An 18,932-nucleotide genomic window follows, 5' to 3' on the forward strand; every position below is an offset into this window, starting at 1 on the left:
TTCCACTCTCACAGACTGCATTTTCAGCTTCTCCTCTTGCTTGTTGCCCTCCACTCTCAGCTGAACATAACCTCATACCTCATACTTCACTAAAAAAAAAAAATGCAATTTGACTGACTACTTCATCTCTATACCATCAGGTCTACTAGGTTCTACTTTCCTTCTTGTTACCACAGAGGAAGTGTCCCCATTCCAATCTATGGCCAATCCTATAACCTGTGCTTTAGATTTCATTCTTTCTCCCTTACTCATTACTCCCTTCCTCTCAATCATCACCAATTTCTCCTTCACTAGTGAGTCAGTCTTATCTTTTACAAACACGCCTTAATCTGATCCTCTATAAACAAAACAAAACTGCAGTACCAGAGACTGCTAGTGATTACTCATATCCAATTTCTTCTCTACTTCCACGGCACATATTTAAAGTCCATTTCTCAAATTATATTTCTCAGCCCCCTTGTGGAGACCATATGGAAAACAGACTGTTACCAGAGGAATGTATTCCACTTTCAGGTCTGGCACATAAAAATCTCCCATTCGTGATTCTCTACCCTCTTTCCTTTTCCAAGATGACTTTAAAATCCACATGTTGGTGCTACAAGATAGAAGGCATCTAGGTTCCTGGATAACTTCTGGAAGAAAGCCACTCAACTCACATTGGACTGTGACACAAGTGATAAATAACCTTTGTGTTAACCTGGTGAGATGGAGGTTGTAGCACAGCCCTTAGCCTAAGACAACCCCACATCCCCCTCCAGCTATTGCCCCATTTGTTTCCTTTAACAGTCTTCAAAGAGTTGTGTATACTCATCCTTTCCATCATTCTCTTCTCAACCTCCTCCAATTCAGCTTTCATTCCCACCATTCCACAGACATGGCTCTCATCAAGGTTACTGATGACCTTCATCTTGCCGAATCCAAGGTCATTTCTTTATTCTCATCTTTTGCAGTCTCTCAGCATCATTTAACACAGCTGACCACTTCCATTCTTTTTGAAACAGTCTCTTGGTTTTCCTCTTCTTTCACTGGCAGCTCCTTCTTTTCTACCAGCCTTTTTGGGTTCTTTTAAATTTTTTTCCTCTGTGCTCCTTTTCTTTAAATGAAATGCTGCTGACTCACACATCTTTATTTCTACCTTTGACCTCTCCCCTTAGCTTAGTTCTATATATTCAACTACCTACTCAGATATCTAATAGGCACCTGTAACTTAACAAGTCTAAAACAACTCCTGGTTTTCCCTCTCAAACCTTTCTCTCACCAGCCTTCCTTTTTACCTTGTTGCTCGGACCAAAAATGTGAGTTATCCCTGATTCCTTTTTTTCCCCTTCCATCTGCATCCAATCCATCAGCAAGTCCTTCAGGCTCTGACACCTGAATCTTACTGAATATGACCCTTTTTCACCATCTCCTCTGCTAAAACATAAGTCCAAACGACTTTTACTTCTCCCTTAGACGACTGCAACAGCCTCTCTGCCACTCTGCCTTCACTCCTGCCCCTGGTTAGCATACAGTGCCCCTAGCAGTTTAACACATCAGCCAAAGTAAACACCTGGAAATGTAATCATAAATCAATCACATGCTTAAAACTTTCCAGTAGGTTCCTGTGTGCACCTGGAATAAAATCCATCCTCATTACCATGGCCTACAAAGCCCTACATGATCTGGCCCCTGCTTATCTCTTCAACCTCATTCAGTTTGGTTTGGTCCCAGTGGTGTTTCAGCCCCTCACGTAAGCTCTTTCCTGTCTCAAGGACTTCGTACTTGGTGTTCCTCGCACTGGAATGCTCTTTCCTTGAATCTTTCTGTGGATGTCTCTTTCTTATTCCTCAGGACTCCAGTCAAATGTCACCTCCTCAGAGTATCCCTCTCCCTCAGTCACTTTCTATCCCATCACCTCATTTTCTTGACAGCAATAAAGAAACAAAATGGTTTAATAATAGTATTTTAGATGATCTTATTTGCTAACACGCTTGATGTCTTTCATGCGAGACAGAGCTGCATGAAGGCAGAGATTTTGTCTTTTTTTTTTAATTGAGGAGTAGTTGATTATCTTGTTATTAGTGTTCGTGCCACAATCTAAAGAGCAACTGGCACAGAATATATATTTGTTGGACTGAATAAATAGTATCAAAAACTGTAAGCCCTTGAGGAATAATACCATGTGTTACATTATAATCCCCACCAATTAGCTGCCAATCATCTTTACAGTAATAAACTATTTTCCCCCCACATAAGTCTGAAAAAAAATAAAAACCACTACTCACATTTGTTGTTGTTTTTAGTCCATCCATCACCTTGTCTTGTAATCTTCCTTTTTTTTCTAATTAAGTTTATCCTGCACAAGTGAAATATTTTCACTTTTCAGATGTGGACTGGATCTTTGAAAAAACGGTTCAGCAAGTTTCTAAAATAGTGAAAGGATTTTCAAAAAAGCCTTTAAAAAGGTGAGATAATATAAATCTATAGCTTCTTTATGTGACAAATAGCCCTGGAAATAAATACAAACATGCCATCCTATTAGTGAGGAGGTTTAAATAAGTGAGTCATTGAAAAATAAAAATAAAATAAATTCAAAATTCTGTAGTGTTACTAAATCTCATAAGATCCAGCTTGTGATTTCATAGTCGGAGTGGTTTTAGGACTAGTTTGGGGTCCTGAAACTGGGACAGATTCTGTTTGGCCCAGAACTCTTCAGTAAGCAAACATTATTGTGTCCTATTAAGAAGCACCTATGGGCTTCCCTGGTGGCGCAGTGGTTGAGAATCTGCCTGCTAATGCAGGGGACACGGGTTTGAGCCCTGGTCTGGGAGGATCCCACATGCCCGTGAGCCACAACTACTGAGCCTGCGCGTCTGGAGTCTGTGCTACTCAACAAGAGAGGCCGCGCTAGTGAGAGGCCCGCGCACCGCGATTTAGAGCGGCCCCCGCTTGCCACAACTGGAGATAGCCCTCGCACAGAAACTAAGACCCAACACAGCAAAAATAAATAAATAAATAAATAAACTCCTACCCCCAACATCTTAAAAAAAAAGAAGCACCTAAAACCAATCAATTTCTGGAGGTGAAATATAAACAAATACAGGCAAACTATTTTCCATTCCTATTCGTCTCTCATCCTCCTGTTGGATTCTTAAACATTTATGCTTAGTTCATTCATATAGTTCTCACATTTGGGGTTGTAAGGGTGAATACAAGTCTAAAATAATTAAATTTAAAAATCTGCCTGGTGCCAAAAAGAACAAAGAACATTACCCCCTTACTTTTCATTTAGCAATTCTTTTAGAAAAACAGAAGCTATAAATGATTTCTCTGAGATGTATGTACACCTTTTAAAAAGCTAAACAAGTTTCTTGCCAGTTTTGTACCCCCTTAAGATCTTTCTTGGGGGCCTTTGAGCTATCTCTTTGAAATGTGAATATCAAGGAGGATGGTGCCCCATCTCTCTGTCTCTGTGGGAGTTTAAACCTTGGCTTTTGGCTCCAAGATGTAACTTCCTATTTTTTTTCCTTGGGAGAAGGACAACAGGTATGTAATTGATTGCATCTGTCTGATTATATAAACGAGTGAGATTTCTTCTCTTTGCAATCTCTTTAGTGCATCACAGTATGGTTTAATGCTTATTCTATAATAAAACTATTTCATTCTTTTCTACTTTTCTATATTTTGTGGAGAGGCTGTTTTGGGCGTGGCAGGAGAGTTTATTTTTAATTATTTCCCCAACTGGGTCCTCCAGTTTTGGCACTTGTATGGCTGATATTTCCCATTGCCCCTCCATACTTACTTTAGGCAGTAAAGGATAGTGGAAAGAGCATGGAGCTTTTGGAGCCAGAAAACCCTGAGTTTAAACTGTTCTTTTTTTTTTTTCAGTAGCATTCTGAGGTATGAACAAGTTACTTAACTTCTCTGAACCCTGACCGCCTCATCTATAAAATGAGGATAATACATTATAAGGTAACTAAACTGACACATAGAAGGTTATTTACACATGAAAGAAACAAAGTTAACTTAGATTCCTTTAGCATACTAAATTTTCGTCCTCCTTTCCACGTGGGTAACTCTGTCAAACCCCAAGGCAGTGTCCACGTCATTAATCTCGAGCACACTGAGTGATGAGGCAACGAACTCACACTGCGGACCTCAAGAGTTTAAAAAGTTTTAGTTTGTAAAGTACGTTAACAGAACAATTGAGATGATGCAAAGGGATAAGATCAGACTGCTGGGGTCCCCGTATGCAAATACCTTAATTACAGGCGCGCAGAGGCCGCTGCAGCTTCCGCACTTCCCCTCGAGTGCGCTCCGGGACGCCCGCCAGCGCGGGGGCGGGGATTTGCATGTGCGAAATCAGGAAGAGGGGGAACCACCCAACGAAAACCCCAGCTGTCCTTACCCCAGGCTGGGAGGACGGGCCCCACTTCGCCGCCCGGCCCGCCCCCAAGTGCTCGCGGGCGGCCGGCCCTCTAGACGTCACCGCACCCTCCCACCTGCTCCTGAACTTTAAGCCACGCGTCCAAGAACACCCTGGAGGAGGGGGATTTCTCAGGAGCCGGCGGCTTTCGCACGCTCGGGGCCGTCACCTCCCGGCTCCCAGCGTTCCCTGCGCTCCCGAAGGCCCCGCGCTCGCGCTTCCGCGACGAGGTCCCAAGCCCACCGGGGCTCCGGGAGAGCGGGCGGGGGCGGGGGCGGGGCACGGGCGGGGCACGGGCACGGGCGGGGCGGGGCGCGGGCCACTGAGGGCGGAAGCACGCGCGCCGGTCGCAGGACGCTCCGCCCCCGCCCCAGCCCGGGGGAAGCGGCGGTGAGGAGTTTACGTCAGCCGCGGGAAGTCCCCCCCCGCCGGGCTGTTCGCCTCTCGGGCCGACCTGCCCTCAGCTGTAGCAGCGCTCCGCCTCCTGGCTCCTGCAGCCGGGACGGGCAACGCCGGGTGACCGGAGCGCGAGAATTAAGCGGGTGGGAAGGTGTGAGCCGCAAACCCAGAGGAGGGCGGGAAGGAGGAAGAGGAGGACCCGGGGGTGGTCAGGGGGACTGGGGATCCCGCCGGCAGAGGTCCCTTGGCCGCCTGACTAACGGGCTGATTGACTGCAGCGGCTTCGGGTCCGGACGCTCGGAGCGGGGCGGCGCGGTGAGCTGAGCCATGGCCTCAGGTGAGTGTTCTCGGCGCGGGCTACCGAGGGCCGGGCGCGAGCCTGGCCCCGACGGCGGGGGCGGAGGAGGAGAGCGTCCGAGGGTCTTGCCGCTCAGGGTTTCGGGCGCTCAATTTTGGTTGTGACTCATTCTGTCTTTAAAATCGCCTCTGGCAAACTGTCAGCCTTTTAAAAAAGTAAGCTGGTTCAGGGTTTGCGTGCGAAATCAAAGTCACGCTCTGTAATTTGATGCCATTATAATAGCCGGAGCCTTAGAGTTTCCCAAAGACTTGGTTTTTGGATTAGGGAAGTAATAAGAATCTAAATAAAGGAGGACGAAGATTTCCCGTATTTAAAAATTGATTTAAATTGAAACGGTGGTTTTACGTTTTAGAACAGGAACGAGGAGCCTTCCGACCTCAGGAGAGGTCTATCTTTTTTAGTTTAATTTCATCAGTTGTCAAGAGGTGATCGCTGTCGTGCTGACAGTTGGACAAAATGCGGTGCGGCTTTAAAAATCACCAGTGGTATTTTAACAGGTCTTACGTGGAAATGTTGCTTCAACAAAGTGAATCATTTTTACTGTAAAGTGCGTACTTTCTAATTTATGGAACAGAAGTCGAGTTTTGTTTTGTTTTCCTTTGTTGGAAAGAAGGGAAAAGAGGATTTTTAGAATCCCCGTGCTTTAAAATATGAGTAAGAATGAAAACAACTTTCTATCACTTATGTGAATACTTACTTTTAGTCAATAAATGCGTGGATCTCTTGCTTTGGGGGAAACCAGTTTACCAAGAAACTGCTTAAAGGGTGAGGGAGGGAGCCTCACATCCAGCCATGGTTTAGGTCTGCCTGTAATCTAAGGGAAGTAAATCAGGTAGACTGCATTCGAGTGGGATCTTTACAGAAGTCTGGCAAGGTTTATGGGGGCACTTTCCCGGCAGAGGGAGCAGCGTGAGCAGAGGCTGGGGGGCCTAAAAGTGTGGATTAACCCTGTGCTAGGAGGCTACAGAGGGAGGCTTGTTTATGCTTGACCCGCATCCTCCCAACTCCCTGGTTCAGTGACCCTCAGTAGAAGGCTGATGACTAGCGGAGAAGAGGAAGTAGAAAGCATAAAGGACTTTTTTTTTTTAAAGGGTTGAGCAGAACAAATCCATAGCTAGTGCTGTAGGCTGAGAAGGAAATTGGGGTGGTTCACATGACATTTGATTTCAGTTTGTCTGTGGTTTTCATGTGAGAATACAAATGTAGTTTAACATATTTCAACTTTCTCTTTAGCCACCTAAGTGACCCTGAACTTTCAGATAATCTTGTAAATTCATAAATTCAAACCGTGTATAAATTAAAAGTGCAAAGTGACTTGAAACACTTGGTTAATTTATTGATTATCAGAAAGATTTTGTATGAAAGTTAAAGAAGAGCCAGCATTATAAGAAAAAAAAAATCAGCCTTCTGGTAATTTAACCAAACTTTGTTGATATATGGCATGAATGTAATACTCCTAATTCTTTCAAAAGAGAAAGAAAATAATTAGCCATTTATATAGAGTATCCTAAGACCCACATCATTTAAAAATGTGATACAATTTAAACTTGTTTAATGACACTATATTTTGTTCTGTTGTGAGGACTGATTTCCTAAATTGAAGGGGAAAAAATTTAAAGGAGTGGAAAGTTGTAGGGTAATTTTCTTTTCTTGTTTTTCCTGTTTTCTGGAGTTGCATTAAAATGGGACTGTTTAAAATATAACAAGTTATTTAAGTTGTAATTCAGTTGTCTGAAAACTGCTGAGGAAAAGTCTGGGTGTCCTTAATCACTCAGTAAAGACCTTAGACAAAAAGATTCACAAAATTATAAACTCCCATCCTGTTTTGAAATAGTAATTTAACCGAAAGAGTAACAACAACGACAAAAAAACTTTTGCTTAATTAGTTTACCATTGTCTAGTTTAGAGTCTGTTTGTAGTAAAGTTGTATAAAACCTCAAAAAGTATTTTTATTGATTACCAAGCATTTAAGACCATTTCTTACCGGATGTAATATGTAAATAGGTGTCTGTAGTTGAATATATGATCTGTATAACGTGAAAGTAACAGATCATTATTTCATAAATAAAATTATATAAGTACCATGAATAACTGGGACTTTATGTATGATTCTAAATTTTGTTCAATTAAATTATGTTATTTAGGATTTCACAGCTCAAGTTCTATTAAGCTGTCTTTATTGCTTTTTAAAAAAAAATTACACCTTGGTTCCAGTCTTTTGACACAATTAATGAGGACAGGCATTAAGAAAAATGTTCTCAGTCCTATCCAAGGTATGCATAGACAGTCATTACTCTTGTATATTTATGATTCTATCCTGTTTAGTATAAATAAAATTAGCTCTTTTTTTGTCTGAATTTAAAGCTTCTCATTGTTCCAGTAGAAAGTGCAAATGTTCCTGTGTGCGCATAGCTCTGTTTACTAATAAATAGTACTGTATTTGGTAAAATATGTTTTAAAATTTAGGTAATTTATTTTTATTTACAGTTTTAAAAATTATTATTTTTTAAATTGGCGTATAATTGATTTACAGTATTGTTTAGTTTCACATGTACAGCATAGTGATTCGGGTTTTTTTTTGCATATTCGGGTATATTCCATTATGGGTTATTACAAAATATTGGGTATAATTCCCTGTGCTATACAGTAAATCCTTGTTGCTTATCTATTTTATGTATAGCATATTCACAGTTTTCTTTAGTATAGTTCTGCTACGTCACATAATAGGAAGTACATGAAGATATCGTGTACTACTTACCAACTTTGCACTACTTACCAACTTTGTAGTGTAAATTGCAAGAGAACTGTTTGTCTTGAGTAAAGGGGAAAAACTCAGTGTAGTACGACACAATTTAATCTTTAATGAAAAACTGGAGCTGGAATTGATAGGTAAAGACAGTGATTTATTGTTTTTAGTAGAAGACTGAACACATAAACATGAAGGCTGCTTCAGAAGTGCAACACATGAAAATGTAGAGATAACAGTAGTATAAAAGAATTAAGATGATATATGATAGACATAGAGTGAAGGGAATGAGCAAGTGAAATGACTAGGGAGGAATCATGATGACTCATAATTGGGAACATCTGGGGTGTGTGTAGTATCTTTCTCAAATATAATTTGAGGGACTCAGAATTTCCTTTTGTTCCATCTTTCTTTCATCTGTGTTTTCTGCAAATGATTGTGTTTGTAGGCACATGACCCAAATAATTGCATGGGATATACTTACAGTAAAAAATTATTTGTTTAATTCATATTTAAATGGGCATCCTATAATTTTTATTTTTAAATCTGATGGTCTTAATCCAGACAGATGATTTGGCCCTGCCATCTGTTTTTAATTTCGTTTCTCTACTTTTTTCACCCTGGAAGTTAAAATTTTTTTTCAGGACTTATTCTTCCACCCCACACCCCAATGGCAGTGGAATCTCTAGCAGTAAAATCTCTTTGCCAAAATTTTTTACATATTTTATTTACCTTGTGGTGCATACATCAGGCAAATACTCATCTGCAAATTCCCTTACTTGGATTCTTAAAGCCCAGATGAGAGAGTCAGCCTGATATATTAGAGTAAACCTGGATTTTAGTCCATGATGGACCTGGGTTGGTTTTTATTCCAGTTCTGCCACTCTATGATTTGAAAATGGGTATAACAACTGCAGAGTCTTAATAGGAGCAAATGAGGTAATGCATGCCCATAAATGTTAGTTTTCTTCTGTACTGGAGCTCTTTTGGGACTCAGACCTCTAGGAAACAGGAGCTCCTAGAAACACTTGGCACTTAATACTGTTTAAGTATCCTGATGATTCTAGAATTTTACGAAACCTTAAGGTTTCATAAAAATAGACTAGACCAGATGCTAGATAGAAAATATATCTTTCAAGAATATGTAAGCATGCCCATTTACTTTTAAATAATTTGAAGTAGTTTTGCGTATATTTAAACTAGGGGAGTAGAAGTTGACAGTGATGTTTGGAGGCAGTCTCCTTTGTCCACTTAAATGATAGTAAGCATTCTGAAGAAGAAAGTAAATAAAAAATTGCTTAGTAAATAAACCACGTGTCCTTTTGCTAATTTGATTGATATAACTTATCCTTCCTTTGATTTCTTTTGCACCTTCTGTGTTAGTCTTTTTCTGTCTTTATGGGAATAGGCTTGAGTTTTCCTTGCCCTTTTGTTAATTGGATACAATTCTGTGTAGGAAGTGGTAACTCTAAATTTTTATCATAATTGGGAAGAAATGGAAAAACTCACCTGTGTCTTAAGGTAAAGAAGGTCATCAACATAATTCAGTTGGGTTTGAGGAAAGAAGAACAGGTCTTTTCTTTTTCTCCAAAGTGAGTAGAGGTGATATTTAGAAAAGAATATATTGGTAACTCCATTTGCTCCTTTGGGTCTCAGGCAATCTGTTATCCTGTACTTCAGTGAATGAGATTCAGTCTCTAGTCAGTTATTCAAAACTGTGGTGTTCACACATTGGCATGCTGTCTTGTAAGAAGTGTTACTGATGATAGTTAAAATATTAATTTTGTAAAAGATTTATTTTAAATATCAGTGCAGTTGAAGGCTATCTCTGTAATAGTGCTTTTTTTCTCTTGCTTGCATTTGGGTAAGCTTTTTAGAGTGGGAGAGAGTTACAAGTAGTCAGAATTCCTCCACCTAGTCTGTCCATCACCCGGCTCATCCTTGTACATGAATTTTGGGGTTGCTTCTCCAGATATGTGCGTTGTTGTTTCCACTTCTTTGTGTTTTAGGGCAATGGTTCTTAATCAGGAGTGTGTTCAAATTGCTTGGGAAGTTTTTTTCAGAAACAAGTCTGGGCTTTAGATGGATTTCTATCTCTATTCAGCAGATCTCAGGTGGGGTCAGGACATGTATGTTTTTTGAAAAAGCTACCTAGGTGATTCTGATATATAGCCCCAATATGAACTTTGTTCCAGGAATTTCATTGCATCTAAATACTCACTTGCCTGTGCCAAGATGCATTATCTTCTTAAACTAATTTGCATTTATTTTAGCTTATTTGCTATATCAGTTATTGTGACTTTATCCACAGCTGCTTTTATGCTGCTTGTTCTCTGAATTTGACCCCCCTGGGATCCCAGCTGTCATATTTGCTAATGTCATTCATAATTTCTTTTTCTTATAACTTTATATAATTTTGAACTTTAGTTTTAGCAACTGTAAAATGGGATAATAATTCCTGTCCTGTTTTTATGAGACTAAAGTTAAAAGGATCAAATGAGAAATGTATATTAAAGTGCCTTAGAACAGTGTTTTAATTACTATAATTAACATCTTTTCACTGTGCAATTAATGCTGGTTCCCAGTGCTAGCTGTCTGACAGTTGATCATCCACTTTTATCTTTTATTTCAATGTACGTTCTTTTTTTTTCTTTTTTTTCCAATGTACTTTCTTTTTTTAATCTTAAAAACTCAAATAGCACTCTTTCTTGCCTAAGTGCAAATAAAAACATAAATATATCTTGCAGACATTTTGGCTATATTTCAAATGTTATTCTGGTCTGTATGAGCATTTTACAATACTGTTAAAAATTTAGGGGTCAATCCCAGCTGTGCATAATATTGGTTAAAGAAAAGTACAGTAATCAGCTTGTTTAGAACCAACTTTTGAAGACGTTTCTATGATTTTCAAAACTGTAGTGATTTGAGATAATCTTAGTTAAGAGTACTCATTTTCTCTACAGTTCCCTGATTTATGTTTTACCAACTTCCACTCCATACATGATTGCATTTCACCACTTTTTATCTTCAGGAAGGATGGCACTTCAGAACAGGGTACTGAGGAAGGAAGTAACTGATACACTGTACTGATGCATGATATTATAAACGATTTATAGCTGGGAATTTTTTTTAAATTATAAATAGAGGTAAAGAAATTAGAATATGAATAGGTATGAGGAGTATGAAGGTGTAGCGATTTTAGTACTTACAAAGCACTGTTTTTTTCCTTAGTAGTACAACCTAATAAGGAAAATGTGAATAATTATTAATATAGTCTTTCAATGTTTGCATAATGTAGACAAACAAAAAGATCTTTAGATTTTCAGTCATTCATTCCACAGATATTTACTGAATATCTGTGCAAGGCACTGATGAGTAGGACACAATTCCTGCCTTTAGGTAGCTTGAAGAAATAAAACAAGTTGTTTGAAGAAATAAAACAAGTAGCTTTTTTTCAAGAAGAAATAAAACAGTGAGTCTTCCCTAACTTACAGTTATTTGCAATAATTGCCATAAATAAAACGCTGTGATAGTTTAGAGGAGGGGAAGATTATTTCCAGCTGGGGGAATGGAGAATATTACAGGAAACTCTGGTTGTTAGACTTTTTACCAATAAAGAGCTTCTACAATAGAAAGAATAGAGTTCAAGGGTTTTTTTAAGTACTTGATGTTATATGATAACTAATATTTGTCATTTTTAGAATTTAAAAATCTTTAAAAAATGTTTTATTTAATCTTTCAGCAACTGCTTTTCTGTTCTCTTGTCTACAGACTTTTTTCTTAAACACACTTTCTAGTTTAAGGAAGTGTTGTATAACCAATGAAATATTTGAGTGCTCACTTTAAGCCTAGCACTTTTATTCACACTCCTCCCTCAAAAGTTAGCCACTTACCATTAGTGATGTCATTCTATATCAACTTCCCACTAAGACACCTTTAAATAAGCAGTGGGCAGGGATTTATTTGACCTTTAGTTCAACCACAAAGATGATTTAAGATATTACTTAAAAAATACTGTTGAGTATTTTGAACTTCGTTTTCAGAGGAAAATGTACTTTCTTTTAAATACTCCTACAAGGATATATAAGGTTGTGAAATTTTTTGTCTTTTTTTATTATAGTTCACTTACAATGTTGTGTTAGTTTCTCTTGTACAGCAAAGTGAATCATATATATATATATATATATATACACATATATATACAAATATATATCCACTCTTTTTTAGATTCTTTTCTCATATAAGTCATTACACAGTATTGAGTAGAGTTCCCTGTGCTATACAGTAGGTTCTATTTTTGTGGCTGCGCTGGGTCTTTGTTGCTGCGCACGGGCTTTCTCTAGTTGCGGCGAGCAGGGGCTACTCTTCTTGCAGTGCACGGGCTTCTCATTGCAGTGGCTTCTCTTGTTGCAGAGCATGGGCTGTAGGCGTGAGGGCTTCAGTAGTTGCAGCACACAGGCTCAGTAGTTGCGACACATGGGCCCCAGAGGGCATGGGCTTCAGTAGTTGTGGCGCATGGGCTCAGTAGTTGCGGCGCACAGGCTCTAGAGCACAGGCTCAGTAGTTGCCCCGCAGCATGTGGGATCTTCCCAGACCAGGGATCGAACCTGTGTCCCCTGCATTGGCAGGCGGATTCTTAACCACTGGACCACCAGAGAAGTCCTATAGAGTAGGTTCTTATTTGTTATCTATTTCATATATAGTAGTGTGTATATGTCAATCCCAATCTCCCAGTTTATCCTTCCCAAGGATGCAAAATTGAAATACTCATCTGCGTGCGTTACATTTTTCAGTAAAATTGAAATAAATATTATTAACTTGATTAGGTTAAAGTCAGTTTTCCCTGGCTCTTTGCCTTTTGAATAAACAAATAGGTAGTAAATTCAAGCACAAGGAGTCTAAACCAAACAGAATCAAATTAAAGATACCAGTAATACTTTACTTAGTAACACAAAGTAGAAAATATGGAGCCATCAATGATTCTTTACTTTCTCTTAACCCTAATGTTCGTTCAGTCACCAAGTACTGTCAATTTCATCTTTTAAATAATCCTTCATTCCTATTATCACTACCAAATTTCAGAAATACTCTCATCATTGCCCACATTACTGTAACAGCCTCTAAATTGATCACCTTACTTTCTCTTTTCCTTTTAATCTGTTCACTGCCACCAGAATTCTTACTCTAAAATGTCAATCAGATCATGTGATTCCCCTGCATAAAACCTTACATTGATTCTCTGTCGCTCATAGAATGAAATCCAAATCTCCAAATGTACTCTGGCTTTGGTTCTCTTTCTAAGGGTGGAAGTATACTTCATTTCCATTGGGGCTGTATTGTGATTCTCTGGCTCTTTTTTACTGTGCCTCCACCTTTGGACACACTCTTCCCTTTCTCTAGAATGCCTGCGTTTCTCCCTTCCCCCTCCCCACCCTTTTGCTTCGGTACCTCTTTTTTTCCTTTGACATAGGTTTTCCTGACTCTTTTGTTCTTATTACAATTTTATGCAGAATTTTGTTAGCATAAACAAAATTTTGTTCCTTCCTCTATAGTCTAATAATTTGTGTTGTTTGCCTCACTATTCTGTAAGATCCTTGAAAGAAGCAGTTGTGTATATACTGTCATGGTATCACTATAAATCATTGTTTTCAAGAAAGCATTCAAAATAATAATAGACCATTTACTGAATATTTGTTATATGTCTGATACTTGGTAAGAACCTAACACATGTTATCTCTAATACTCACAACAACCCTATGTGGTAGGTGCTATTGTTATTATCTCCATTTTATAGAGTAGGAAACTTAAGAGATATGATATTTCCAGGATCTTCAATGTTAAGATGTGGCTGAGGAGTACTCAAAAGGCCTCTTCCCCATACTGCACTGATAATACCCACTGTGTTACCCTTTCTGAAGATTTGCTTGCATCATAACAGAGGATAAGCCTTTAGTCAAATAAATGGATATCTTAATTGTGGGAATTTAGAAATCACTAAACTGATTGAGGGAGGGTTTTTTGGGGGGTTTTGGGTTTTGATTTGGGGTTTTTTTTTAGTGGAAGGCATCTTTATACCCCTGAAATAAAGATACATTGCTAAGTACCCTACTTGTAAGCACACTTGAGTGTCTTTATTAAACTGTCATTTCCATGATTTGGATCATTTCCATGATTTGGATAATAAGAGGGGGCAAAAGTGCATATGTTTTAGACAGCTTTATTGACATATAACTAATGTACAATAAATTACACATGTTTAAAGTATGCAATTTTATAACTTTTGACGTATTTATACAATTTTGAGATCATCACCACAATCAAGTAATTAACATATCTGTCATTCCCCAAAGTTCCCCATCCACTCCACACCCCTATGCTCAGGCAACCAGTGATCTGCTTTCTATCATTATAGATTAGTTTACATATTCTAGAGTTTTATATAAATGGAATCATAACAGTATGTGCACTTTTGATCTGGCTTCTTTCACTCAGCGTATTTATTTTGAGATTCATCCATGTTGTTCTGTGTATCCGTATTGATTCTAAAGGTATATATTTTGAATTACATTTGCTATAGAAAGTAAATAGTTTTCTTTTCCTCTGTTGTGTCTTATACTTTAGGTGGGACTGACTGAAAATTCTTTTGAGCATAAAGTCCCTTCTGAAACTTGTTTTGCTGTACTATGTATAAGTCCTTTAAGATTCCAATGGAGATATAAAAAACTTAACATTTCCTTCTGCGAGGATTTAAATACATTTTCATTTTCAATGAACAGTCTTTTAGTCCACTGTTAAGTCTAATGTAAAATCAAGCAAAGTCACTTTTGGAATATAATATTGTACTTCTGAAGACTATCTTCTTGACCCATTTGGGAGAATTTTGGGGAAAAACCCTTCTACTTGGTCTCATGTAAGTGGGTATCTCTGAAGTGGTTATCACAGAACTTCACTCTGGCATTAGTTATAGATATTAAACAATAAAGTGCTAACCAGTAAATATGATTTGAATGACTTGTGTTTACACTGTACGGGAGCTCAATTTGAATGAGAGAGAAGAGTGTCTTTGCCACCCAATCTTTGATAATTATATTTCAACCTTGTTATTTAATATTGAGAGGGAAAATTTTTTAGTCTACTGTTTTATAAAAAACAAAATGGTCGATATCCATTATCATTCCTATTTTAATCTCACCCTCCCCCCTTTTAAAATTTTCAGGTGGTAATGAACCACGTATAGAGATAATTGAACAACCCAGGCAGAGGGGAATGCGTTTTAGATACAAATGTGAAGGGCGATCAGCAGGCAGCATTCCAGGGGAACACAGCACAGACAACAACCGAACATACCCATCTATCCAGGTAATAGACCATTCTCCTGTGTGTGTCTGTCTCTTAGTTGCTTCATATTTTAGCTACAGCAACTATGTTAAAGACCCAGCTTCTTCACAGTGATCTCCAGCAGCTTTTCTTCCTTTTTTTTCTTTTTAATTGATCTATATACTGCATAGAATTCTAGGGACATTTATTAAGTACAGCATGGATTCTTCATCCCTGTGGATAGTTATACATTGTGTGTTAATCTAAGTAGAGTGATTCCCAGTGCTTAGTATACATTGGCAGCTTTTGGATGATGATCCCTTTCACGGAACAAAAAGCTAATGAGGAAAAAGCATTCTCTCCTTGCAGAGGTGATCAGAATTGTTCTGTAGATTGAAAACATGTATTTGGGAATTCAATTAGAATTCTTCCTGCAGTCACTTGGTTAATCTAGGGTCTATGTAAAAAGAGAACATTTTTTGTCTTCTTTCCTCCTTACCTTTATTGCCTATCCCTGATACTCTGGGTTGCCTTGACTGATTTGAAATATTGTCACTTTTTAAATATAGTTTTTTCATATTAGCATAAATTTCGAAAGCAGTTTGACTTTGGTAATATACTATAATTATAAACTATACCATATTTGTATTTTATATTTATATACATTTCCTTCAGTTTTTAATGATTTTTTTTTATTCTTTAAATGCCAATTTAAAACCTTAATGGCAGAGTGGATTTTTGAAAAGTTTTATTCAATGTTTCATCAGCAGATCTGAATTCACTATTTTATAACTAGATTATTTACAGAGTTTACTCTATTGAACTTAAAGGAAATGCTAAGTTATATAACAAGCCAATGGCAAAATTACATATTGAATTACAAATTCCAATCTTCTATCACATTTTTTTGTTAGCAATATGGATTTGAGTTAGATCTAAGTCTTTTTATATAATGTTAAAATGGGAGAGGTGCTAATAAAAGGTAAATAAGAAAACAGTAATCTTCTATTCCTTTAAGAGCGAATTTTAGCTCTTCTCCATAATTCAGCTTATTCTATACATTCTCTTTAATATTTCTAAGGTCTATATCCTTACCATTCCAGTATGTTCTAAACAACTTTGCAGCTTGAGTTCTACATTAGCCTACCTTATGCTTTTTTCTTTTTTCTTTTTTTTTTGGCTGCACCACACGGCTTACAGGATCTTAGTTCCCCAACCAGGGATCGAACCTGTGCCCCCGCAATGGAAGCACAGAACCCTAACCACTGGACCGCCAGGGAATTCCCAGCCTTACACATTTAAGTTGTTACCTTCTCTTTTATTCAGAAAAGCAATAAATACTTTCTGGTTACTGTTCAAATTAAGTTTAAATTCAAAATTATGAATTTTAATGCCCTTTTACCTGTGAAACCACCTATTCTTACTTAACTGCCTTGTCATTTGTGCTTGCAAATTTGCCAGCTTCCAACCTAAACATTAGCTCATCCCCACATGCTTCCGTCCTCTCCCATGTTTAACTCTTCTTTTCTTTCTCAGTGTTCTGTGTGAAAACTTAATTTTGCAAAACTCAACTTGATTTATTGCCTGTTATACAGTGAACACTTGCAGTATGCTTACTGATTAACAAATATTTTTTTAAATGGAATGTAATGTATTAAGTAAAATGATCATATTTGTGTGCTATCATTTCCATTATGGCTTAAATATATACTTTTTTGTTTTTTGGCTGCATTGGGTCTTCATTGCTGCGTGTGGGCTTTCTCTAGTTGCGGCGAGTGAGGGCTACTCTTCGTTGCGGTGCGTGGGCGTCTTATTGCCGTGGCTTCTCTTGTGGAGCACAGGCTCTGGGCGCACCGGCTTCAGTAGTTGCAGCACGCGGGCTCAGTAGTTGTATCTTGCGGGCTCTAGAGCATAGCCTCAGTAGTTGTGGTGCACGGGCTTAGTTGCTCCGTGGCATGTGGGATCTTCCCAGACCAGGGCTCCAACCCGTGTCCCCTGCATTGGCAGGTGGATTCTTAGCCACTGTGCCACCAGGGAAGCCCTAAATATATACTTTGAAGGGATGTTTATGGTATGACAATGAATATAAGAGCATGGCATTCAGTGACTCAACATCTTAGAATTTCTTCATGCTCTGTGATAATATTTTGGTGTAATTTTACTTGTTTTCAAAGGAAAATAAGCAGAAATCAGATGATATGACCAATTGAATTAGGGCACAAAATAATATGCCAAGGAACTGAGAGGTAAAATTCTCCTCTACTGGTATTCTCTGTGAAGTTTCATCCAAACTGCAGTTGCCAGTCAATTGGACTTTATTTATCCAGTGCTAACTATATTATATAAATTGAACTCTCATTTTGTAGATCAGTTCTTAATGAGATGTATTTATGGATCATATATTTAATTTCCCCCCTTTTCAGATTATGAACTACTATGGAAAAGGAAAAGTGAGAATTACATTAGTAACAAAGAATATCCCACATAAACCTCATCCTCATGATTTAGTAGGAAAAGACTGCAGAGATGGCTACTATGAAGCAGAATTTGGACAAGAACGCAGACCTTTGTTGTAAGTACACAGTCACAGACATTTTTAGGAATAGGATAAGCATAGAATGAATGCTCTTGATTCCTATCCATGTACATCTGTTATTTTTTAGCAGAATAAACTAATTCCTCATTGTACTTCTACTTACTATAGTATACATTTACATTTTCTTATCATTTGCATTGGAACTACCCTTTCATTCTTTATTAGTAGACACAGTCCATGATGGTAGCAGGAATACTTCTTTATTGTAACTAAAAGTAAACAAACTTATTTTATGCTGCGATTTTCTTTCTTAGTTTGAACAACTTATGAAATATTTTCTTTCATAAATTTTTACTCTCTTTTCATTGATAGTTAACTTAAAAATTGCCAGATGTGAGAAAATCAACTGGAAAACTGGAATTATTATTTGAAAAGGGCAGTTATAAAATTAACATACAGCAATAGTTCTAAGATTTTAAAAAAGTATGTAATACTTTGTGTTTGAGGCTGCTGGATGGATCCATTCATCCTATTGGTGAGAGTGTAAATAAATATAATCTTTCTGGTAGGCATTTTAACAACTACATACAAAAGCCTGAAAAATATGAATGTCTCTTGAACTAGCAATTCTATTTCTAGGAATTTATCCTGAGGAAATAATTTCTAATTAAGCATGTTCAGAAATTTAGCTATAACGATGTTCATTGAAGCTTTGTTTGTGATGGCAAAAAGTTAGAAGCAATCCAGATAATAAACAAAGGGGGATTAGTTAAATAAACTGGTATATCCATGCAGTGTACTCCTATGTAGCCTTAAAAATAACCTTGCAAATATGTCTTTGTATAGAATGATATTCCCAATATTTAGATAAATAAAATAGGGCTTTAAAACAATGTGTGATAAATAATTTTTTTAATTTTCATTTTATATTGGAGCATCGTTGATTAACAATGTTGTTTTAGTTTCAGGTGTACGTGATAAATAATTTTTTCAAAAGTAAATGTGTACATACACATAGTAATATAAACACTAAGGTATTGATAGTAGTTGTCTCTGGGTGGGAAGAATTGTGGGGTTTTATGTTCTTTTAACTGGTGTTTATTTTATAATTCATTTTTTGTAACGAACATGTGTTGCCTTTGAGGAAAAATGAAACCAATTGCAACAGGAA

General features: G+C 37.7%; 1 protein-coding gene across 1 annotated transcript in view; it reads left to right on the forward strand.

Annotated features, from left to right (window-relative positions):
• Positions 1 to 5,066: 5,066 nt before the first annotated feature.
• REL (REL proto-oncogene, NF-kB subunit) overlaps positions 5,067 to 18,932 on the forward strand; it is a gene marked incomplete at its 3' end in the record, with an annotated part of 32,993 nt that continues 19,127 nt past the window's right edge. Inside the window, exons 1-3 of the mRNA XM_082851363.1 lie at positions 5,067 to 5,141; positions 15,125 to 15,267; positions 17,649 to 17,797. Of these exons, the coding sequence (XP_082707489.1) occupies positions 5,132 to 5,141; positions 15,125 to 15,267; positions 17,649 to 17,797 (302 nt within the window). The 5' untranslated portion in view covers positions 5,067 to 5,131. The remainder of the gene's footprint in view (positions 5,142 to 15,124; positions 15,268 to 17,648; positions 17,798 to 18,932) is intronic.

This window comes from Leucopleurus acutus (assembly GCF_964270905.1).
Source record: "Leucopleurus acutus genome assembly, chromosome: 12".
NCBI classification, from domain to species: domain Eukaryota; kingdom Metazoa; phylum Chordata; class Mammalia; order Artiodactyla; family Delphinidae; genus Leucopleurus; species Leucopleurus acutus.